At 40.5% G+C, this 25,808-nt stretch overlaps 1 protein-coding gene across 4 annotated transcripts in view; it reads left to right on the top strand.

Moving 5' to 3' along the window:
* The window catches only part of GPC5 (glypican 5), a 1,108,951-nt gene that overhangs the window by 617,407 nt on the left and 465,736 nt on the right, over positions 1 to 25,808 (top strand). For 3 of the 4 annotated variants that reach the window (XM_050948964.1, XM_050948957.1, XM_050948972.1), the window contains exon 7: positions 18,288 to 18,450. In XM_050948964.1, the coding sequence (XP_050804921.1) occupies positions 18,288 to 18,450 (163 nt within the window). Of the gene's footprint in view, positions 1 to 18,287; positions 18,451 to 25,808 lie in introns of those variants that run through there. The other variant, XM_050948973.1, reaches the window with a different exon arrangement.

Here is a 25,808-nt window from a genome sequence, read left to right as displayed (position 1 = left end):
GCTCCTTGCTGTTGTCCAGGTGCCCTGTGTAAGGTTTCATGAGCCAGGGCTATAAAGGGTAAACCATGTCTCCCTGGATTACTATGGGCATTTCCATATCCCCCACTGTGAACTTGTGACCTGGAAAGAAAGTCCCTGGCTGCAGCTTTCTGCACAGGCCACTGTTCCTGAAGATATGTGCATCATGCACTTTTCCAGATCAGCCTGCACTGATGTCCATGAAACACCCCCGGTGATCCACAAGTGCCTGCAACACCAGGGAGAAGTATCCTTTCCTATTGATGTATTCAGAGGCAAGGTGGTCTGGCACTAAAATTGGAATGTGGGTGCCATCCATCGCCCTGCCAGAGTTAGGGAAACCATCTCTGCAAAGCCATCCACTATTTCATGCACATTTCCCAGAGTCATGGTCCTGTGCAGTAGGATGCAATTTATTGCCCTGCCCACTGGGAGTAATACAGCCCCAACAATGGACTTTCCTACTCCAAATTGATTTGCAACTGACTGGTAGCAGTCTGGATTCGCCAGCTTCCACACAGTGATTGCGACATGATTCTCTACCAAAAGGGCAGCTCTCAAACTGGTGTCCTTGTGCTGCAGGTCGGGGGCTAGCTCAGCACATAGCTCCATGAAGGCTGCTTTACACATCCTAAAGTTCTGTACCCACTGGTCATCATCACACACCTGCATGACAGTGCATTCCCACCAGTCAGTGCTTGTTTTCCTAGCCCAAAAGCAACAGTCTACCGACCTGTAAGCAGCTGCTCTGTGAATGCACAAAACACTAATAAGTTGCTACTGTTCATATCACACTCAGATCCCAGCAACTCATCCTCTGCTAACTTTGCAAGTAACTTTGAGAGTAAGTGTGCTGCCATGTACGATGTCCTCACGACAGCTGACAGTGCATAAGAGAAGTACAGATCCATCCTCTCTCACTGCAGATGCTGGCGCACACTGCAAAAGAATGACAGTTGGAAAAATGGTGAGAAAGGAAGCCAGAGACCTTTGGAGGGGTGGGACACAAAGCGATGCATGATGGTACATTTTGCACATTTCAGGATGCACTGCGCTCCGTTTCTGCATTCCCATAGCACCTAGCGACGATGGTGTCACCAGGCACTGTGGGATATATACCCACAGTCCATTGTTCTCACTGTTGACAAAGGTGCCCCAAATGTGGATAAAATCTGTCAACAGAAGGAATAAATGTAGACACACTTTGGTGATTTTGCTTTTGTGTCCCCGCCCCTTGGCAACATTAGTTTCTTAAAAGAAAAAAAAAACAGAGAAACTTGCCAGTGTAGACAAGCCCTTAATGACCTCGAGCTGGACACCTACATACAGGTGAATGTCACCAAAAAATAGGCAGTATGTAGTACAATGATTCTATACAACTTTTGTTATATAAAGCACCTTGGCCCAGATCTACAAAGATGTTTAAGTTCCTAAACCTCTTAGGTGTTGAAGTCCCAGTTTCAGGCTCCACTGCAACCCACAGAATGTCTGCTCAGCTGCCACCTAACCCTGTAGGCACCTACATTTTTTTTTTCTGTAAAAATTTCCCTAGGGACTTAAGTTTCTGCCTGTGGTCATAAGGTGCTGCCTCACTCTAGGCACCCAGATGCCTATATCTCACTTTAGCCAGAGTGCAATCCCCAAACCAGGGGCATATAGGGGGAGGAGTACTATCTTCCCCTTGAGGTGCAATCTGGTAGGTGTGTTCAGAGGCCAACTACTGGACCAGGTTCCATTCAAAAACTATCATGTGGTGGTGCTCACCTTATAACTTTTAGCCCAGTGACTAGAGCACTCACCTGGGAGATGGGAAAGCCAGGGTCCAGTCTCCCCACTCCAATGACTTAATTATTTATCCATAGTGGAACAGCTTCAACAGGAGAGATTGAGACAGTGCGGCCATCAGAATATCTCCTAGCCCACTCTCATGAGGAGACAGTGTTCAAATCCTTCTTCCCCTTCCAGTATAAGGGGGAATTGAACCCAGGTCTTGCATATCTTACGTAAGTGCAATCACCGTATCCTTCTCTTCTGATCACTTTGTGTGGTGTGAGGTAGGAACCCAACTCATTTTCACAAGAAACAAACACCTGACTCTAGGAGAGGAGTTCCTGATTGTAGATCACTAACAGAGTTAGGCATCTCCCTGCAGTCTGGATTTAGGTGTTGAATTCTATGAGAGGAGCAGGGCTTAGGACAGACCCCTCTTACTGGCATCTCTGATTATCTTAGGCAGCTCTCTGTCTAGTGTGCTGACTTTTGTGGATCATTTTCAGTTCTCTCTCCACATGCATGACATAGGGAGCATAGGTGCCTAACTCAAGCTTTGTGGATTGGGTGGTTGTACCAATGAGTTTGGAAATGACTAAATGTTAGGTGTTGCAATGCTTAAATCCTCTTGTGGATTCAGGTCCTCATGAATCCATTGGTATACTGGGCCCTGAATCAGCATGATTAATCCTCCTGAAACAAGGTTAAGAGTGTGTGTGTCTATTTAGCACATGGTCAGCAGCAAAAAGGGCTGCACAAGCTCTTGTTATAAAGTGGAGCCAGTGGTGTTCTGAAATACAGGGCTCTGGCACAGTATGAGGGATTTTGTTCAGTGAGGCAGAGGTACTCTACTCCAAGGAGTTTACTGTTCAGTAATTATTTATGGATTATTTTGGATTACCTCTGTCTGAGGGAATCTCTACAAAAGTAACCTTCCCCTCCCAGTGCATTAATATCCACACTGTTGTGGTTAGTGCAGGGTAAACTAAAACTGCCTTTTGTTCTGGAGTATAAACTAGTTTCTACATACAATTTTATTTTTTTTACTGGTGTGTTCTCCTAGATCATTTTACAGAGCAATTAAATTATTCTCTAATGAACAGTTAAAAGTGAGCAATTGTTTATCATTTTTAAAAAAATGGGATGCACTCTTTTGTGTATATAGTCCACAAAATAATTTTTAGGTTGTATGGGCGGTGGTTTTGTTCATTGAGACATTGATTTTTATAAGAATCTTGTTAAGTATATTAACAATTTTTTGGGCTACTTATTCCTTCAGTGATTTTTTGCTAAGACTTCACAGACTTTCTTACGGTCCAATAAATGGAATTCTAAGCAGTAGAGTGAGATGAAATGTTGCATTCTTTCTTCTATTTTGCATCACTGACTTTTGTAACAGTATTTGAACCTCTCATACTTTGCTGTGATGGTACAAGTTTGTAAATCCATCACAGAAACACTTGTTATACTCCTTGTCCACTTGGCTTGCACACTGGATAGCGCTTTATGTAAACTGCTGCTATCTTGTCAGCCATCTGCAAGACCTAGATACTACAATGTTAGCCACTTTACACATGCAGATGGATTAGAAAGATAAACATAGCTATTTAAGTGCATGTCACAAGTTCCTCATGACTAAACACGCTGTCATGGTTCTGTGGTGGTAGACATAATAGAGCTATCTTGCAGACAGTCTTGCATCATCTGTACAGATGTCTTTGAAACCTGAGGCATCCCTCCAAAAAGGACATTTCACTCTGTTCACTGCCGCTTTTACCTGCTAATTCTCATTTATGTTGCTGCTCACAACTGGCATATCTAGAAATGGCTTGTGGACCAAGTCCATCTTTCATGTGCCCAGTAACTTTTAGCCAGCCTTCACAGTGCACAAAGATCCTTACTTTCCCTAGGCAAGAAAGCACTAGTATTTAAAGTCCTGGATGAAGGAACTGACAGGACTTACTGATCTTCTCACATTAATTTGTTGATTATTTTGCAGTATCTCCTGTATGTCAATAATATTACCTGCCTACTTTTACTAATGGATCCTGGAGAAATTATTTCCCTCAAGCAATATCATTTAGCTGCTAACAGCATTATCAATATTCATCAGCTTCTTGGCATCTCTATAAAGCCATAGTATAGCATACAGAATCTCTATCAGGGTCGCTGCTGCTGCTTGTTGCCCGTCAAGTGTGAAAGGAGATTCTGTTGAATCATAACCAGCTTCTTTGTTACTTGTGACCTTTTTGTTTCCTATTGCAACATCATCCTACTCCTTATTTTCTGAAAGGAAGGGTGTTTGGCAAGATGTGAAACAGGGCATGACTGCACTGAGAGTTTCTCCTACACAGCTGCTGTAGAGATAAGAAATAAGCATTATTGCCTTCCTCCTGACTGCTATGGTCTAATGGACACTCTTTTTCAGGTCAGCATAGTCTTGCATTATGTTAGCACCCATAGACCCAGTGACTATATCAATCAGCACCAAAAGGAGTTGTCCCCCAGAAAAATCCTCCTTTCCAGTTTCTGGAAGATCAGCACCTGTCTTCATGTAGACAGCCAGACTCTGTGTTCCCTTGCCCTTCATTCCTGATTTCCTACTTAAATTTGGATAATTGGTCAGTTTTCTGTAGTGTAAGAAGAACTGTCATCTTGAAATGGGCCAAAAATAAGCTGCATGCTGCATACTGCAGCTACTTCCTTCATCTATTCTCACCTTTACTGGTACCTCCTTTTTGTTTTGTTTTTCTTAAACGTCTTTTTCTCCAGACAAAAACCACTTGTACCACTGCTGTGTGAGATGTTCTGATACCTCAACTGAAGATAGAAAAGAGCTGTGGGGGGACACATTTTGGTCTCTCGGTGCTGTGTTCCATTTATAAAACTATAAATGTGAGGCGTAATTATAATGTCAGAGATGGAAATGAATTCATTTCCCCAGCTATATGCAGAAGTTAGGAAGGTTTTAATAAGGCACTCGGAGGCCTAAATTTAGGTATGTAGACCTCAAACTGACTGAAATTCAATCTGTTCTTTGGCTGTATAGTCAAGAGGGGATTAAATTTTTCTAATGCCCCAAATTTATATGATTAGTCACAACTTGATCAAATAACTAATATTAATGATACAAGAGCAAGAGACTCTCAGGAGCGGTTTCCTTAAGACAAAGTCCTGTATAGTGTGACGTATTAGACTTAAATTATGCAGTAAGTCCTCAACTTCATGCAGTGTAGCTGAACAGAATTGTGAGGCAAAGAGTTGGGCTCCAATTCACGAGTGGGACTTTGGTCCAGCAGTGTTCAGGAACTCCACATGGGTACCTACCACCTCTTCTGAGCCTTTAGAATGCCATGGCCTCTTTTGCTACTGGTTGTCCCTGCTGGATGTATAGTCTCCCATTCTATAGAATGTCTAAGGCCTGCATTTTAGGAGTTGCTTCTTGCTGCCCCCTCCTCCAGCTTGGAGGGGGAAAGCTCAGCCTCCCACCACCACATCTGAGAGGAGGTCTGGGAGGGCTCATGATTATTCTTTTCTCTACAGCTGCCTTCCTCATACTGCCTCCCATTCTGCCTTTTTATGAGAACAGAGCAGCAGCAGGTACAGGGAATCCACTGAACTCCTGCCTCATGGAGAAACCACTGAATAAAATACCCTTTCTATTCCTTTCTTCCTCCCACTAGGTAAGAAGATACAAGTGTCAGTGCCATATTTAATCAAAATATCTGGGAGGAAATGCAGATTTTTCTGACAGAGCTGATCCTTCTGTTTTCTGAGGTAATGAGAGAGACGCCCAGGGAGTTCTGCTACTTCACAAAAGGAGGCAAAGCTAGAAATTGACAGGCCTTTTCCTATACAAACCTTCCCAAACACAATCACCCCTTCTCCTGTCATGTCCTAAGACTGACTGACAGCCTCCAGCTAAACACCCAGCAATTACTACCCACATTCACCTAATGCTCCACTGATCCTAGCAGCTTGGTGTCTTGCTGCTTGAGCAATAGTTCCTGTGCCTCTGGCTCTGCTCAACCTCTGAGTTCTGCTTCCTTCCTCTGATGTGCCTCCAGGGCTGGTGTGGGGAGATCATTCCTCACCTACATGGTGTGTAGCAAGAATCCAGAAGAGGAAAGGAGAAGAAAGTTGCTACAATGCCCCTTAATGTCTGAGAGAAGGCAGTGAGGGTCTTGAAGGCAGCAGTAGTGATTTTGAGTTGATGCCTGATACCTTCAGAGCCTCGCCTGCTGAGTGACTTGTCCTAGGGGTGTCATGTGCAACCACACAGTTTACCGAGTCACTGGAATATCTGTCTTATTGTCTTGCTAACTACACTCTTAGAAAAATGAAGTCAAATTAGCTTCAGATTTTCCTGGGCACAGGAAATATACTTCGCCAATATAAGAACTAGAACCAATAACATGCAGGACTGTAAACATCACATGTTCAAAATCACAAGAGTGGTGTAAAAATCGTGAGACTTTAAAAAAAACCTTTTTATTTGCCTTCTGGATTCAGAGTCCTTTAACATGCACTGACCTTATGTTTATAATGTTTTATTAAGTAGGAGGGCCAGAAAAGAACTTTGAATTAATATCTCAGTATTCATTTTAAATCTGTTTGTTCAGGCAGATGGAGATTTAACACAAACATCAACTATTGTAGGACTCATGATAAAATTGTGAGTTGCCAACACTATATGTCTTCAATTGTGTGGCATCTATCATCTAACTCTTGTGATGGCATTTTTATTTAGGCACGGGGAGTTTGCATTTAGTATTTAGATTACATAGCTCCAACAAAATAGACACCAGACCCTGGTGTGGACTGCTGCCTGCAGCCCAAGACCCTGCCTTCCAAAAATGTTTTGAGATTTTTTTTGTCTCAGCAGACACACCCACATTCTCAGATTCTATCAGCAACTGCTCCACTCAATCCTGTTCAAAACTGAAATTCTGTGTTCAACTTTCACAACCTTTAAAAAGAACAGGAATACTTGGGGCACCTTAGAGACTAACATTTCTTTGAGTATAAGCTTTTGTGGGTTGAAACCCACTTCATTAGATACATGCAGTGGAAAATACAGTAGGAAGATATATACATACACACAGAGAACATGAAACAATGGGTGTTACCATACATACTATAATGAATGATCAGTTACAGTGAGCTGTTACCAACAGGAGAGGAAAAACTTTTTGTAGTGATAATCAAAATGGCCCATTTCCAGCAGCTGAGAAGAAGGTGTGAGGAATCATAGGGGGAAAAATAAAATACTGGGTAATAGTTTTACTTTGTGTAATGACCTATCCATTCCTCCCACCTTCTTGTCAATATATATAATATATAATCTTCTTACTGTATTCCACTGCATGCATCCGATGAAGTGGGTTTTAGCCCATGAAATCTTATGCTCAAATAAATTTGTTAGTCTCTAAGGTGCCACAAGTACTTCTGTTGTTTTTGTGGATACAGACTAACACGGCTGCTACTCTGAAACATTTAAAGTCTCCTGCAGAATGTACTATGTGGCAATTTGTGGAAGCACTATGAATTCAGTATAAGATATGAATGTTGTTAGGATTTGTCTGCACAGCAAGTTGCTGCATGCAAGTCACTCTCTGGGACTCTTACTGAATTGTAGCGGTGTCCACATAGCAAGTTAATGCATGGCAAACTTGTGTAGATTCAAACTTCTGCTTGCATTCAGTAACTTGTCATTCGGACAAGCCTTTAGTTTTTTGGTAACTTCACATAACTCTAGTCTCAATCACATACTACCAACCATGGACTGATGATCTAGAAATGAAACCAAGAATTGGTGCTTTGTCCTTGTTTCCCATTTTCATTACAAGCTATGGTCATGAGAATGGATCTTATTTTGTGTAATATGTGATTTTTAATGTATTCTGTTATGAGAATTATATACAAGTAGGGTGACCAGATGTCCCAATTTTATAGAGACAGTCCCAATTTTGGGGTCTTTTTCTTATTTAGGCTCTTATTACCTCCCCACCCCCTGTCCCAATTGTTCACTTTTGCTGTCTGGTCACCCTCTAATAGTATATGTAATGTACTCCCTTGTATAAAGGGAGAAGTAAACTGTAAAGTGCTGAAGTCCTCCTTTTGATTGGCATAATATGTCCCTTCACCAGCAGATCAGTGATGTAATAAACAAGCAAAGACACCAAAACAATAATCAATAAAAATGTACAGAATATCAAAAAGGTCAAAGCAGTTTAGCCATAACTAGATTATGTGAATTATCACTTTAACTGAAAAACAAAACAAAATAAACAAAGTTAAATTAATCTCTTGTCATGATTATTTAAAAGAAATATCCAAATAGAGGTTCATATTGATCTTTTCTGCATATACTCTTCTGCAAGTTTGCTGCAGATCTTATCAGCCTGACGTATGCTTATCATCTTTGGATTATGCTTTTAGTTGCTAGATTTTGCTGTATAATCTTATTTGCAAAATTAATTCAAATTGATTTAGAATTAAACACTGTGACATAGACTGAAAAGTGTCCAAAGGTCCATAAAGAGAGAGAAATCATTTTGTCAAATTGGAGCGAGGTGGCTACTGGAATATCAGTTAGGTGAAACTTTAATGAAATCTGCTACTAAATTAGGAACTATGGCAAAGAAATAATACAGAGGAACTACAGAAGCAGATAAGGGGCAATACCTGAAGTAGTTATTCAGGCAAAACTCTTTATGGATTTCACCTAGAATTCAGAGCTAAATTTGCATAAATAGTTCTCATTTACTAGGTTGTTTGTTTATCAGTTTTCTATAAGGGTACTGTTTAGAAATGTTTTGTCCAAACCTTTTTATAGATATCTAGATATTTTGACTTTCAAGTTTTTTGTTCGTCATTGCTGTGCTCACTTTTACTTAGTGTAGTGTCATTTTGCAAGCTGTTAGCTGGATAAGTTCTTAGCAGGATGTATGCACAGTGTATATTGTCAACCCACAAATGTTTGAAAGAACACTATGAAGATCTTCAAACATTTGTGACTTAGCTACAGGCTGTCCCTGCCTGCAGGTATATGGGATCTTGGGGAGCAATTACCACACAGGTGGGGTGCCAATTTCTTTATTAAAGGAAAAAGGAAGTGGTGGGAATTTAACAATGAAATACGATGGGATGGGGTGTATAGGGTGTTTACAATAGACAATGATGGGGGGGTTCTTATTGAACAGTGTAAAGAGTTCTAACAGTGGGGTACAGTAAGTGGGGTTCAGCACAATGGGGTACAGTACAGTCAATAAGCGTATCAAAAAGAAATGCAAAATAAAATGGTAGCTTCTATATAAAATGGTCAACAATTTTAGATAGAATGTATTAAGTGTTGGTGGCCTTATACACAATGTAACACAATGGTATCAATGCAAATACAAAGTATATTAGAAAAGTGGAAGCAACCAATGGGGCGTTATAATTACAAGTAAAATGTGAATATAAGTGAATTTATGCAATGTAACGGTATAAAAGAAAAGTAATGACTTAATTTGTGAGGCTAGGATACCGATAATCTGTCAAGGAACAGGAGGGGGGAGGGGAGTGAATGATTAGTGGCAACTGATGAGAGGAGAGTGCGGCTGGAAGCAGCGAGGGACTCTGAAGCCCTGCAAAGTAAGGACAATGGAGCAACGTGATGGTGATCTTCGGTAGGGGAGGGGCAGCGGAGAAGGGCTAGAGAGAGGTTTAAGCAACAAGTGGACACCAAAAACAAAGGAAAAAAGCAGCAAAGATTTTGGGAAGTTATACAGGGGGAGAAGCAGCGAGGGGTTTGGGGAGTTCGGAGGGTGATGCAGACGCGGGGGGGGGAAGCAGCAAGGAGTCGGGAAGTTCGGAGGGAGTGCAGATGCGGGGGAAAAGCAGCAAAGGGTTATAACAGGGAGACACGGAGAAGCACACAGAGGGGGAGACTGGAGCGGGGGAAAAACAGACACGGAAAAGTCCATGGAGAGATCGGGACAGCGGGAAGACGAATTTGAAGCAGCAAAAACTTTATCTATCTTAACCAACGACTAGGCAAAACAACAAATATCACAATTCTAAGCAAAACTATAACAAGCAACTATACGGAGCAACAAAACAGTAAACTATAACAAGGCAGGTGAAATTTACAAGCTCTACAATCTTAACAAACTATGACTTATTAAACTAAACAAACAAAACCTATGGTGCCCCTTATGCTATGGGGAAGTCACAGAGGGCAGAGTGGTATGTGCCCAGGATACAGCTCCCAAGGAAGCCAAGTGATGGTGGCTGAAGCCAAGGGATACAGCTGAAATCAGGGAGCCCCGAGGCAAAGCCCACAGGAGCAGAGCTTAGCAGCGGCACAAACTTATTTTTAGCAGCAAAGCCCCGCGGAGTTTGAGAGGTTTTAAGACACAGACCAAGGTTTAGCTTGAGTCTGTGTGCTGGGGAAACAGAGCCAGCAGCTAAAGTAATAAAATAAAAGTAGGGAAAGTTTCACAGAGGGATTCTTACCAGTCCCCAAGGCAGCAGCAAAGGCAGAAGCAGCAGCAACATCAGAAGAGGCAAGGAGGGCTCGGTACAATCTCAGTAATCAGGAGATCTCTCAGGTAGCAATTCGTTCTTCGTGGGGGGGTTCAAAAAACAGGGGTACACTCAAAAAATAAAACGAGAGCAGAGAAAGGACCCCCCCCCCCCGTTCCCCTGGCTGATCAGACCAGGCAGCAATGCAGGAACCTTTCTGATGTTTGTTCCAAAAATGTCTGTCTGTTTTTAAAGGCAAACTTAGGTAGTTTCCCGCCAGTAATCCTGATAGGCTCCCTCTGTCACAGGGGAGGAGGCACAGGGAAAAAAACGTAGGTTAAGCACAGAAACATGTCTGGGCAGAGCCCTGTGCAATAGGTGACTCAAAAGCACATGAGGCCTGTGACTCATGCCCAGGGTCTTAAAAACACAATAGGTCTTGCAGCTCTGGACATTGCCTGCCCTACACCGAGCCCAGGTTCAACGAGGTGATAACAGGACAGTGGTCCCATTGAACAGGGCAGTGGTCCCATTTAGCACGGAGCACACGTGGCCATCCCTTTGAGAAGGGCAATGGCTCTTGTTAAACAACTCAAGGGGCCCTCCCTTTGAGAAGGGCAGTGGCCCTGGTAAGCAACTTAACAGCCAGGGAAGGGCGGCCACAGGAGAACAAAAACAAAATGGAGTATGGGGACAGCTGTAAGAAACAAAATGGAACAGACACAGGCCACTGTAAAATAAAACAGTTAAGGTCCCACTGTCCTAAGTGCTATACAAACCTGTAACAAGACAGTTCCTTCTCTAAAAAGCTAATGTGAAAAGTACACCCTGCTGAAAAGTGTGCAGTGTAGATGTAGCCATATTTAATCTAGTTCTTCCTTTTCTCTCCTCCTCAATTAAGTCTTGTAACCTCACAAAAATATTTAAAGATATAGGTCCAAATCCTCAGCTGGTATAAATTGATGTAGTTCCATTGAGTCATTAAAAACATACTGATATACCAGCTGAGGATCTGTTTCCTACTTATATGAATTTTTTCTTGCAATAAATTACCCTGGATATGTAGTTTTTATCTCACTTGCACCAAGTATCATACCACACATGTATCAATTTGGATTTGCCTTATCAAAACATATTTCACATAGAGTAGAAGTGCTGCTAGGTGGAAATTAGGGAAAATATCACTTCTGTATTTTTATTAAGCTGGGAAACTGGTTTTTGAGGCTTTCACTTTCAGTAAAGTCAACTATCTTGCCAAAGCATGGCCATTACAGCTATAGAGAGAGGTAGTCTTGGAAGGGGAACTGATTATTGAAAGTGATAAGATATGAAAGTGGTTTGGGCCAACAGGAACTGATATTATTTAGCCAAATATCTCTAAGAGCTCAAAAGGTATATTAAGACTGAAAGGGGGATGCTGGCTGTTATACAGAGGACAGAGCCTTTTGTATCCTACTCCCCCTTCAATGGTACCTCTGATGGAAATATTACATTGGTGACATGCAGCTGTAACTTCATCTTGGTATAATAATGAGCTCTGTAACACCTAGGAGATATTGTCTACAGCTGAGAAGATACTTTAAATGTGAGGAGTTTGACATTGAGCAGACACATGATTGTCAGAAGCTGCACAACTCTGCATGTGCAGAATTACTGTCCCCCATTGATTTCTTTGCTTCTCCACAGAAAAATGACTTTCTGATGGGGAAGAAAAGGGATGCCACAAAAGTGGTCATACAACCCTCGACAGCAGCATGTTTTGGGTGCCCCAGGCAGCTGGCAGAGAGGTAAATCTCACTGTGGGGCAGGAAGCGGGACTGGGAAAGACAGAGCTGGTTCCTCCTATCTGCGTCAAGCTCAACTGCTAGTACTGGCTGGGCTAAGGAGGACAAGACTTCCTCTTCCCCTGCATGACATCCAGAGTTGGGTCAGACCCAACCCAGATTTCTCCCCTGCCTGTAGGAAGCTCTGCAAACTCTCTCCCTGCTCTTCTTGCACCCATCATTCCTCAGCTGCAGGGGGAGAGATCACTGTAGGGGGAGCTGCTCTTCCATCTGCCCAGCCCATGTGCATCCAGACTCCCTCATATCCAGACCCTCCCACTGAGCATCCCCCCCCCCCAACACATGCACCCAGAACCCGACAAACCCCATCACCCCAGGACCTGGACCACTCCAATAAGCCACCTGGACCCCCCCACACCAAGCCCCAACCAACTAAACCTAGATCCCCCTTCTCACTTCCCCACACCCAGACCCCTCATTGAGCCCCAACCACTTTCACCTGGACCCCCTGCATTACCGTTGCACTCAGACCCCTCCAACAAGCCCCTGTTTATCCAGATCCCCCCACTGAGCCACCCACACCCAGATTGCCCCACACAGAACCCTCTCAACCCATACTTGGGTCCCCCACACTAAGCCCTTCCACACTTGGATCCTGCATTGATGAGCCTGCCTGCCCACACCTGGTGCACCTGGCATAGAAGGTCAGGGCCCTGGGGTGTTTCTGCGGCAGGCCCCATCCTTGTGCTGTCAGGGTTGGATACAGCCTCACTGCTGAATCCATGTCCTAGGTCGGGAAGCTTCACCATGATCTCCCACCTCTGTGTAGCCAGTGACCTGTGCTACCCAGGCTGGAGTCTCTGCATTTATTTGACAAATAAAATTTTGCAAAACAAAGTTGTCTAAAACCTGATGTTGCTGAGCTGCTCTGCACCTAATGTTAATTGCATATTTCAGGGAACCCTGCCTATACCCTACCAAGTGCTTAGATGTGACCCTGTCAATTTAGGCACCCCCACTTTTTTTTTTCCCCTGAGGGCTTTGGGAGTAAGGCACCTATGTTTACTCACAGGGCTCAGGAAGAAACCTGGTTAATTTAGGTACCTGCCCTTTCCCTCAGGGCTCTACAGGTCTGTGGGACCTTTATCCAGTGAAAGAGCCTTACACAGCTGTGCTTTAAACTCCATTTATTAGCAACACACACAGAATACATATGCCAAGTAAATCTATGCTTTACTAGCAACAGGACATTCTTTTTTTTCAATTCTAGTGGTGAACTCCCTGAGTTTCACCCATGGCTGGTCAAGGCTAATTTAATATAGGAGTGAGTAATGTCTCAGGCCTACACTAAGCCTTGGCAGGATTCTCAAAAAGGCATTCTTCTGCCAGTCTTGCCTATAGGGCCTGATCTGATAGACATTAACAGTGCACACCTAAGCTATAGAAGATAATGAGGGTAGAACACTCACCTGGGATTTGGGAGACCCAGTTTCAAATCTTGACTCTACCTGATTTGGAGAAGGAACTAGCACTCACGTTTCCTCCAGTCCAGTGCAGTGTCCTAACCCTTGGGTTATAATGTATTCTGGGATGATTCTCTCTTCAGCTGAAGCTGTTCCATATTTGTTGGAGTTGCAGTTTGAAAGTGGGTCTCCCAGGTAACTCTATGACCCAGTAGCTAGTACATTCTTACTCTTTCTGGCTTAGATTGTGATGTCACCCCCTAGCCGCCTTTTTGTTAAGCTAAATAGATTGAGGTCCTTCAGTTTGTCACTATAAAACATGTTTTCTAAGCCTTCTTGTGGCTTTTCTCTGAGCCATCTCCATCTCCAATTTATCAACCAGTGGCACTGGTGATTATACCAATGCCAAATACAGAGTTTATATTACCTCCCTATTCATACTTGAGATTCCCAAGGCTATCTATCCAAGGATTGCATTAGCCCTCTCACTGGCAGATCATGTTCAGCTGATTATTCACCATGACTCTAAGTCTTTTTTTCAAAGTCACTGCATCCTGGCATAGTCTCTCATTCCTAGTTGTATGACTTTATAACCATAGGGAAATTCATATTTTTTGCTTATATCCAATTTACTAAATGATCTAAATAACTCTGTAGCAGTGGTCTGCCTGCTTCGTCATTTACCACTCCTTCAGTCTTTGTGTCCTGTGCAAATTTTATCAGAAATTGTTTTCTTCCAGGACACTGATTAAAAAAATTAAATAGAATGGGAACAAAAACCAGTCCCTGTGGGACCTCATTAGAAGCCTATCCTGTCTTAAACAGATGGTTAAGGGTTAATGTCTCTTTTACCTGTAACGGGTTAAGAAGCTCAGTAAACCTGGCTGACACCTGACCAGAGGACCAGTAGGGGGACAAGATACTTTCAAATCTTGGTGGAGGGAAGCCTTTGTTTGTGCTTTTTGTTTGGTTCATTGTTTGCTTTCGGGACTGAGAGGGACGGGACATCATTCCAGGTTCTCCAGATCTTTCTGAATCAGTCTTTCATGTTTCAAAATTGTAAGTAGTAGCCAGGCAAGGCGGATTAGTCTTATGTTTGTTTTCTCAACTTGTAAATGTGTCTTTTGGCTGGAAGGATTTTTACCTCTGTTTGCTGTAACTTTGAATCTCAGGCTGGGGGCAGGGTCCCTCTAGTCTATATGAATCTGAGTACCCTGTAGAGCATTTTCCATCCTGATTTTACAGAGATAATTTTTACCTTTTCTTCCTTTTTAAGAACCTGATGGATTTTAAAACAAGGAAAAATCAAAGGGATTGAGTCTGAATTCACCAGGGATTGGTGGGGGGAAAGGAGGTAGGATGGTTAATTCCTCCTTGTTTTAAGATCCAAGGAGTTTGGATCGGTGTGAAGCCTCTCAAGGCAACCCAGGGAGGGGAAAGTCTGGGGGCAAAAGGAGGGAGATGGTTAATTTCTCCTTTTTTTTTTTTTTTTTTTAAGACCCAAGGGGTTTGGCTCTGGGTTCCCCAGGGAAGGTTTTGGGGGAACTAAATTCTGGCTGGTGGCAGCGTACCAGATTTAAGCTAGGAATTATTCTTAAAAGTGTTCATGCAGGTCCCCACTTTTTGTACCCTGAAGTTCAAGCGGATTTTTCCCCCACTTTGATGATGATTCCCCATTTATAATTACAGTTTGAGACCCATTGGATAATTTGTAATCTACTTTAGTGTGCCACACTGAGGATTATCAGTCTAGTTTCTTGATCAAAATGCTGTGTGGTACCAAGTCAAATGCCTTTCTTAAATCTGAGTGTATTACAATTAATTGTATTACATTATCAACCGAACTTGTAATCACAATAAAAATGTGCCAGGTTGGTTTGACAAGTTAGTTATTGATATTATATTACCCTCTATTAATTCTTTGTTAATCGAGAGCTATATCAGCTGTTCCATTATCCTGCCTGTCTTTGATGTCAATGACAAGCATAGAAATTCCCCTTTTCCCTTTTTAAATATTGGCACAACATTAGTTTCTTCCAGTCCTCTGAAATTTCCCCAGTGTTCCAAGACTTATTAAAAATAAATATTAATGGTCTAGAGACCTTCACTGCCAGCTCTTTTAAAATGCTTGGATAAAAATTACCTGGGTACATTACTTACCAAAACGATACACCAAAGAGGTAAGATAAGACACCAAAGAGGTAAGATAAGACACCAAAGATAAGATACAATGTTCTGTTGCTCATTTTGCAAATTAAGTCACGATCCTTTATGACTTTCACATAGTGGCAAAGTATTGTCATTACTGTCCAATTGTGGTATTCATTAAGTGTATATAATCATAAAACCTCCAATAACGAACTGCATTTCCTTTCCCCTTTATTTTGTTCTGTTGCATATTTTATATAAAGCTGTATTTAAACATAAAATGTCCCTAAAATTGTTTACTTATAATCTCATTAGTAAAATAAGGCTAGTTTTTAAGAAGCACAAAGATCTTAACACTGAATAAAGAACTTTTTTTTTATTAGGACTGAGCCATACTTTGTAGAGTACAACCAATGAGCAAGAGATGTGAATTTATATCGAGGTGGATTTCTTCATTTTCTATAATTTAAGCAAATAACTTGAAGAGGACACCAAAATAAAGGCTCACTTGTTCTTTGAATTTATGGCAGTTAGCAGTGATTAAGAAGTGAAAAGTTTTGATAGGGTTGGAGGACATTTTTTTTCAATGTCAAATTTATAGTTAAAGCAATTTAATAGGGACCCTTGGGTTCTCCTGACTCATGTCCTAGGATAGTGCTGTGCTGTAGGTGGAAAGATTAGAGAACACAAAACATTACTGTGGGCTAGTATTTAGACAACTTGGGAAAATATAAATTCTTAATCCAATCCTCTTTTAAGATGGACCCAGAAATATAGGATAGAAAGGAGAAACCCATCTCAAGCTGTGATCTTGTCAATCTCTCAAGTTTAGCAGTGTTGAGCCTCAACAATAACATATATAGATGAGTTATACAAAGAAAACCTCTCTGTGGCAGGATTTGTTGGTGATGAGTCATCAGGGAGGTACTCATGCCACCAAGTCAACATTGAACTTAATGCCCCAGGCATGATGTGATGGGACACTGGTCTTGTAGAAGTGTGGTTGAAGTACTAAGCTTTTGTGCTCATTTAAGGGTCACATTACTTTTTGCAATAGTAATTTGAATCCAAAAATCTGATGCCCGGAACTATGAACCCACCATCTTCACCAAACAATTTTGAATATGCAAAATTTAGAGGCTGCTTTCAAAAATTTTACCCCAAGTGTGAACTGTTGAAATGATGAAGTAACTAATATATACCTTAACTGCTTTAAGAGGAAAAAAATTGTCTATTATAATAAAGAATCCAAGGGACAGAGCCTCAGCTAGTGTAAATTGGTGCCACTTCATAGAAATCAATGGAACAGTACCAATTTATATTAGCAGATGCTCTGGCCCTGGTACTGTTATATGCATTACTATATGTAATTTCAGATAAAATAAGAAATTACTCACAACTTAATCTGGAATATGTACTTATCTGAATCTTTTCTGAAGCTCAAAAAAGTGAAAAGTGCTATGTAAATGCCATTAATCTCCAAAGTTTAGTATATATGTGAATAAATACTACTAATTAATCACTAAACCACTATAAGTATTAATATTTACACTTTATATATGAGGAAGAGGCAGAGAGTCTAAATGACTTGCCTGGTCCGGTGGACCAGAAACTCAAGCTGAGGAAATCTGCATGCTGAGCTCAGTCCCCATAATCAGTTTTTAAAATATACACCTTTTGGGCACCTCAGCATTTGCTTATGGTGGTATTAGAAATGCAAGTCCCAAAAACCTGAAGTAGGCTGGCTGGAATCCAGAAAGGTTCAGTAAATATAACAAAATTGCCTGATCTTGTCAGTCCAGCAGCCTGATTTCCAGACTGGAGGTTTGGATATTAGAGAAGCATGTGAACTTTTGGGTGCTCATTCAAACTAAATTTTTTCAGGTTTCAGAGTAGAAGCCATGTTAGTCTATATCCGCAAGAAGAACAGGAGTACTTTTGGCACCTTAGAGACTAATAAATTTATTTCAGCATAAGCTTTTGTGAGCTATAGCTCACTTCTTCGGATGCATAGAATGGAACACACAGACAGGAGATATTTATACATACAGAGAACATGAAAAGATGGAAGTATGCATACCAACAGGAAGAGTCTAATCAATTGAGATGTGTCTAATTTGCAACAAAAAAACTTCAAAAACAGACTCCAAAGAGAGACTACTGAACTCGAATTAAAATGGAAATTAGACACAACTGACTCAGGCCTAAACAGAGACTGGGAATGGTTGGGTCATTACACTAATTGAATCTATTTCCCTGTGTTAAGTTCTCCTCAAACCTTCTATGGGTCATCTTAATTATCACTTCAAAATTTTTTTTCTCCTGCTGACGATAGCTCATCTCAATTGATTAGACTCTTCCTGTTGGTATGCACTTCCACCTTTTCATGTTCTCTGTATGTATAAATATCTCCTGTCTGTGTTCCATTCTATGTATCCGAAGAAGTGAGCTGTAGCTCACAAAAGCTGATCCAAAAATAAATTTGTTAGTCTCTAAGGTGCCACAATTACTCCTGTTTTTGTAATTTTTGTCTAATTTTGAATCTAGCTCATCTCTGTTGATAATTGGTGTATTTTTTATTTTGTGCTTGCAGCGATCGCAGGGCAAATCATTTCCTAAACATGAGAAGTGGGGTCTACTACAAACGGGCAGTGGTGGAAGTATGGATGAACAAGTCAGTGGAGACTGTGATGATGAGGATGGTTGTGGAGGATCAGGAAGTGGGGAAGTGAAGAGAATTCTGCAATTTACGGACTGTAAGTCCCATTATTCTACCGCCACCTATTTAAGTTCTTTAAGAGTGAATTAGTGTATTAGTCTCAAAGGAATACTATTGGTCTACTTTGGAGATGATTGTGGTAAACTTATCTCAGCAAAGTAGTTGAGCATCATGAATTAGAACATGTACAAAATAAGACTGAAAATTATCTAAAGATAGGAATTAAATCTACATGTTACAGGTATTGCAATGAACTTTATCCTAATCTGCATCATCTTAATGTGACTGGTGTCTGTTGGCACACATTTGGTGTTCTGCAAATCATGATACCTGTCCAATGATGTTTTAATCCAACTAAATAGTGGTAGAATGTCTTGCCATAATGAATTACTGGTTTAACATAATAAATATTTTCAGCTGAACAGATAAATCTTTCAGATCTTCCCTGGAAACATGGGAGAAAACAATGTACAAACACATTGTAGTAAGTGGATTTGGCTGTTGGTCCATTACTATTATATTAAATTAACTATAGCCAGTGGCTACTCATAAATAACAGGATAAGGTAATGGCATGCTGCTATTGAACCATAGGTATGTGGTAGTTTTGTGATCATGCTAAATCTTTCAAAACATTCAATACTAATGGAAAAGAAAATAAGAAAGTGGTTACTGTAAAACCCCAAGGTGGTTTTGGCCACCTGATGTTATACTCTGTATGTATTTTAAATCTTCTAATAGACTTTTGAAATATAATTTTTCAGTATTTTTAAGGAATCTAGGTACCCAACGCCCATTGAATTTCAATGGGATTTGGTCACCTAACTCTGGGCACCTTTTAACATCCCAGCCTCTAAAAATGAGTTGGAAATCAAATATTTAGAAAAAATAAATTAAAATAGTATTTATTATGTGCTACTTACTCCGAAAAGATACTTCATGACATCAGTTGAGTCTGAAAGTAATCTTACAAGATGACACTCTCATTCCAAGTATGACATTGTGGAGGGACAACCGCAAGAACAATACACGTTTAATTTCCTCTACTATATTTGATATATTTTTCTTTTTGATGTACTAGTGATCTTTCTAAGACAGCCTGTTACTCATCCATCTTCACAGTACTGTATCCTGATCTAATAAGCTGCTATTCTAACAATCTAGATTTGTTAAAGGAGAAGATCTTTATGCTCCAGTTGAGGAAAACATCATTTTTGGGAAAGCACTTAAACATGTGCTTCAGTCACATTGAAATGTAAGCTTGCACAGTAGGATTTGAGCATGGTCTTAACCAGGGTTTCTCACACAGGGGTCGCCGCTTGTGTAGGGAAAGCCCCAGGTGGGCCGGGCCGGTGTGTTTACCTGCCCCATCTGCAGGTCCAGCCGATCTTGGCTCCCACTGGCTGTGGATCACTGCTCCAGGCCAAATGGAGCCACTGAAAGCAGAGGCCAGTAAGTCCCTCGGCCCGCACCGCTTCCAGCAGTTCCCTTTGGGTGGAGCAGCCAAAACAAGCAATATTTTGTAAGCTGCTGACAAACACACAGTAAGAAACAGTCCCTTCCCTGAAAAGCTTACAATCTAGATAGACAAGGCAAACAAAATGAGAGAATAGAAGAGAGAATATCCTCATTTCACAGACCACTGGGGCGGGGGGAAGGAGAGAGTAAGCATTTTTCTCCTGATTGTTCCTTTCTAAGGGTCAGTCAATGCCTTCTGTATATGACTACATGTGTGTCTTCGTGTGTGTATTTCTTCCAAGATAAAACTAACTCCTTGTTAACTTACGTTCCCAGAAATTGAAGGTAACTTTATCTTCCACTTGATGTTAAATGCAAAAAAACTTCATTAAATGTCAGAGGCTGACAAGTGAATGATGGACTTTAGAGTGCTCATGAAGAGATGAAAGGCAAAAAATATACTCAATTCAGAAATGAAAACATCTGTCTTTATATCATTGCTCATGGTAGATACACAATGTTGTATGTAATGTTTTTGACAAACTCTTGCCTGCTTTTCCAAACATTAAATAATTAATCCATGAATCAAACTCCATATGTTTAGGCCCTACAATTGTTCTAACTTCTTTGCTGTCTTAAACAAATCTTAAGAATAGTAGGTAGGTGTGTTTATTTCAAGGATACTACACTTTTTTTTTTTAAAATTAATAAATTAAACAGTGGCATAAAGCCTTGACACTTCATTTGCTTGTTCTATTCTGCAGTAACCCTAGAGCTTGCACAGGACTGTTTCAAGCATCACAGTGAATTTCTTCCTCAACTGGAAACTTGAATAAATAACAATAAACAATAATACTTATCACCAATATATTTATTTCAATCTACTTTGCACAACAATTTGAAACATGAACTGATCTTTATATCACCCCTGTAAAGTAGACAATAGCATCTGTCAAAACTCTCATAAGTTTCTCAGTGTAATAACTAATTTTCTGAAGTACCAGAGGGGTAGCCATGTTAGTCTGGATCTGTAAAAAGCGACAGTCCTGTGGCACCTTATAGACTAACAGACATATTGGAGCATAAGCTTTAGTGCGTGAATACCCACTTCATCAGATGCATGTGAATTTGAATTTTCTGAAAAGTAGGCTAAATTTATTTCTTGTCTGTTTTTTAGCATAGTTTTATCATATATAAAACAATAAGTCATAGGTTTCAGGAGAAAATTTGTTTGCATTCACTTCCTAACCTTCCGTTTTGGCTGTTACTAAACAGAATAGTTTGATATCTCATTCATTTGACCATTAACATATCTGACCCTGAGCTTGACTGGTAAGAGAAATATCACAGAAGTAAAGTGCTTGACTTCCAGAAAGGGAGTCTGAGAATTGTATTTGTAGGGTCACTATTTATCTGGTCAGTCTAGTGGACAGCAGGGGAATGGCACTTTAAAAAGTTTGGGTGTTCCCAGATAAAAAGGAGCCATGTTCCAAAGAAGGCCCCATCTAAAACTTGGCTTTTAATTCACCATATGCTCTCTTAATCCCAAACATCCTCTTCCTTATCTCTCTTCTCAGCTCCTTTCATCCTGCATTGTCTCTGCCAAACACCCTCCTTCCCCATTTTTAAATTGCTTCTTAAAACCCAGTTCTTTTGTGAAACCTCACTTAGTTCTTATGCACAAGGGACTAAGAGTGATATTGTACCTAGCAATTCTGCAGACTGGAATTGGGAATGGTTCTTTTTCCATTTTCCCCCTCACTCCTGGCTGATCTATCCATGGATGGGCACAATCTTATTCTAAATTAGACAGAGAATAGGTTTTTAAATAGTGTGTTTAAAAAAAAAACAACAAACCTGCTGAGGATGGGGAGAAAACCATCATTAAGGAAGAACACTACTCTTGTTTGTGGCAGTGAAAGCAGGTTTGGAAGAGCCTTTCTTCTTCTCAGTGTGGCCTCTTGTGGTGTTGTATTGTCAGCCAATATTGTCATTTCTTGAAAGTGTCAGGATTGACCAATAGCAGCCCACCTCACAAAGGAATTACCGGTAATTTATCTTTTTAAAGGAAGTGTTGACTAAAAACCGGGTGGCTGGCTGGGATACAAGAGGCAGGAAGACTGTTACGATTACTAGTGATAGTATGAGAGGCAGCACAAAGATGCACATGACAAAAGCATTTTATTTTTTATCTGTAAACTGGCTTTGGAATAAGAAATCTACCAACCTGGAAGTTCCACTAACTGTGTCAAGTTATTCTATTGTCTTGGTGCCTGCACTTATGAAGATAAGAAATAGATGAGTGATTAAATGAGTAAATTGAAATTAATTCAGTGAGTGAGTGGGAATATGAAGGATAAGGTGTCTTCAATGAAGAGAGCCTGCAGTGCAACTTCTATTAATCCACATTGTGTGTAAGACTTGGGAATGACTATCTAGCAAAAAAAAAAAATCTGCTTGGCTCCTTAGAGATACTTTTCAGCTGGCTTTCTAACTAAGTGTATAGATAGAGATTAAAACATTTTTAACCAGCTGCAGTAATAGCTGGGATGCATTTATACTTTCCAAAAAGGTTTACAATATTTTCTGCTTGTAAAATCTAGTGTGGATTTGCTGCCAGTTGACGTTGTTACTAGAAGTGCATTTGCAATAGCTATTTATTTAACAACACAGTTGTTGATCTCAACCATATATTTTTCTTCAATTATATTAGAACAAGACAATGGTCCAGGAAGTGTACTTTATTATGGTGGTGTGTAGTGGCCTCAGTCAGAATTTTGGTCACAGTACGGTATGTAGTTCCTTAGCCCTCATGTTACCCTGAAATTTAGGCTTTGGGGCACTCCTGGACTTACCTGCCTATCACCTCAGGAAGAGCACATTAAGGGGGTATGGGTCTCCAAGGTAACTAAGGTAACACTTGAACACGGATATAACCTTCTGATAAAGTGATTGTTTTGGAAAGAGAACTGCCAGTGTCAAAGTATCTTTTATTGATGTAACTAATAATCCTTACTACAGTATAATCTAGAAATAAAAATCAGAGACACATCCCTTATTACAAGTTAGAGGATCTAAACTACAACAGTGTATAGCTTGAATTATTCCAAGTGATGTGCTCTATTACAGGTCATCAGTCTGCAATAGATCGCTAACAGCCATAACTTAACTTTACGTAAGAAAATTACATTTTACAACTATTCATTCTCTCACTCTCTCTCTCACACATATGCTAAACTATAGTTAAAAATAACAAATTTATTTTTGTTAATTCCACTGAGGAGTTAGAAATGTTGCTGCTGTTTGCTGATGAAGTGGCTTTTCTCAACAGTGTTCTCTTTAGCTGTCTGCCATTACACAATGTAACTGAATGGGACTTTTTTTTATTAGACTGTTTCTGATCAGACTTTGCCTATATTTGATCATTTTCCATCCTCTTGTCCTCACTAAGACATAGAGATTCTCTATTTATAGATCTTCCCATAAGGGATGTCCAAACCATGTGCTTCTCCACACCTGTTGGCTTTTCCCCAGCCCTTAACATTAAAAAGGTCGTAGAGCAGTTTTTAAACTAAGTGCCCGCAATCTGATTGAATTTTGGTTTAGGTGGAGACCACCCTTCCTGTATAGGCTCCCTCTTTCCCCGAAGTTTCCCCAGTTCCTAATAAATCGAAACCCCTCCTCCCTACACCATCATCTCATCCACTCATTGAGACCCTGCAGTTTTGTCTGTCTAACTGGCCCTGCACATGGAACTGGGAGCATCTCCAAGAATGCTACCATGGAGGTCCTGGACTTCAATCTCTTACACATACGTCTATCTAGATGTCTGGAGAGATCTGCAACTTTCACACCAGGCAGGCAAGTCACCATGAGTTTCTCTCGCTCATTGCAAACCCAGCTATCTATGTTTCTAATGATTGAATCACTCATTACTAATACCTGTCTGTTTCTAAGAGCTGGAATTCCTTCCCCTGGAGAGAGATCCTCAGTGTGAGAGGATACCACAACATCCTCTGGAAGGAGGGTCCCGACTATGGGATTGTTTCCCTCTGTTCCAGTTTAGATGCTCCCCTTCCCTGGGACTTCCATCCTCAACAGCACAGAGGCTATCATACTGGGGGTGGGACTATTCTACTGTGTTCTGGAAAGTCTCATCTATGTACCTCTCTGTCTCCCTCAGCAACTCCAGTTCAGCCACTCTGGTCTCCAAAGCCCGTACACCCTCTCTGAGGGCCAGAAGGGAAAGCCACCTTGTTGGCACATGGCACAGAAGTTCCTTATACTCAGTGTTTACAAAGCGAAAACATGAACTAAGAGTGTCTTTTTAGTAGAAGAAGAGAATTAATGATACATTTTCAGAATAAAACATTAAACTTCAAAACTCAAAGCTTTCATGGCATTTTAATACAGTTATGAATTACAATGGCACTGAATCATTCTGCCATTCAGTTGTTTCACCTTCTGGTAAAATTTCACAGAGGAGTTATCAGCTATATAGGATGACACACAGCTTGTACTGAGCTGTTTTCTTCTATAACATTTGAAATGTGGGGAACAGTGGCGTCAATTGTCTCATCGTTACCGTGGCGAAAATCAAATAAGCCATTTTTAGTCCCTTCTGTCTTTGAAAAATAATGAACAGTGACAGGGTAAAAGTTATGTCCCTTATTTGAGCTATCGAGTGCAACTGAGGGAAAAAGTGCTAACTTAAGATAATTAACTAAAAGTTCCTGCAATTCCAGAGCCAAAACATTCTCTGCAACGTTAGTTGCTTTTATACATCCACAATGTGCCTTTTTTAAATTTCTAATTCTGGTAAAAACCTTGAAAGTAATTTGCCAACAATCTTAACTATAATAACAAATTATGGCTCATGCATGCCAGGATGAATTTCTCTTAATTATATTGCTATCACTAGATTTTCCTGGGTTGTCTTTGTTTTCATGGTGGTGCGTTTTTTAAAAAAAGCTGTAATTGGAGGTCTCAGTTTGTTTTTTCTCAGGATTTGGGTTTTGTACATTCCACATGAATAGCACTGGCTCATCTCCCTTCATACTTAATGGAAAATGCTTGAAGATAGAAAACACATTGAGATGTAAATTCATCAACTTTGCAAAGACAGTTTTTATACTCGAAGTCCTTACACCAGTTGTCATAAATAGAATAGTACTTTTTTTCCTTTTAACAATACCGGCACAGTCACAATGTTTTGAAGAGCCATTGTAAAGATCATCCATTTTGAAAAATGGATCTGCCACTTTTGAAAGTGCAAAATGCTGTTATTATTCAAGAGACAGTTGTTTGGTCACTGTGAGACAGCACTGACTTTATGGTAGCTACTTGACAAGTTGCAGCCCCAATATGTCATAACATGCTTGAGAAGGGCAAGCAAGTATTGTCTTGACATTTCCCAAACCAGATGGACTAAAATTATCCAGGAATGTATGATACTAACAAGGAACTGCTAAGATAAATCTGATTCACCAATCAGCACTCACTTTGAGAATTCCCCATGATTTTTCTCACAGATGTCTTGCAGCAGTGTCCAGGAGATTAATCTTTAATTCCTGGAAACTCTAGGACAATCTTAGAGGGTTGACTATGCTATCATAATTTAATTTTCATGTTGACGGTTGCAGGTTTAATAGAAAGCAGCATACTGATGAAATTTACAGGATTTTTAGTTCATTTAAAGGCCTATATGACCCTAGTTGTGTGTGTTGGGTTTTTATTTTTTTTAGCAAATGATTCAACCTGACAGTAAAATACTGATCACAATTACTTAAGAATTGCAAATCTTAAATATTGATTAAAGGCAGAGATAGGTGTTTCATTTTAGAAATGAATGCAAACTTAACACAAACAAAAATCTTTATGTTTGTTTCTCCTTTTGCTGCTGCCCGACAATGAGCTCTATGCATGCAGGCCCCTGTAC

The sequence above is a fragment of the Gopherus flavomarginatus genome, chromosome 1, assembly GCF_025201925.1.
Source record: "Gopherus flavomarginatus isolate rGopFla2 chromosome 1, rGopFla2.mat.asm, whole genome shotgun sequence".
Lineage (NCBI taxonomy): Eukaryota > Metazoa > Chordata > Testudines > Testudinidae > Gopherus > Gopherus flavomarginatus.
Note: the sequence above shows the minus strand (reverse complement) of the source record. Positions and strands in the feature narration are given on the sequence as shown.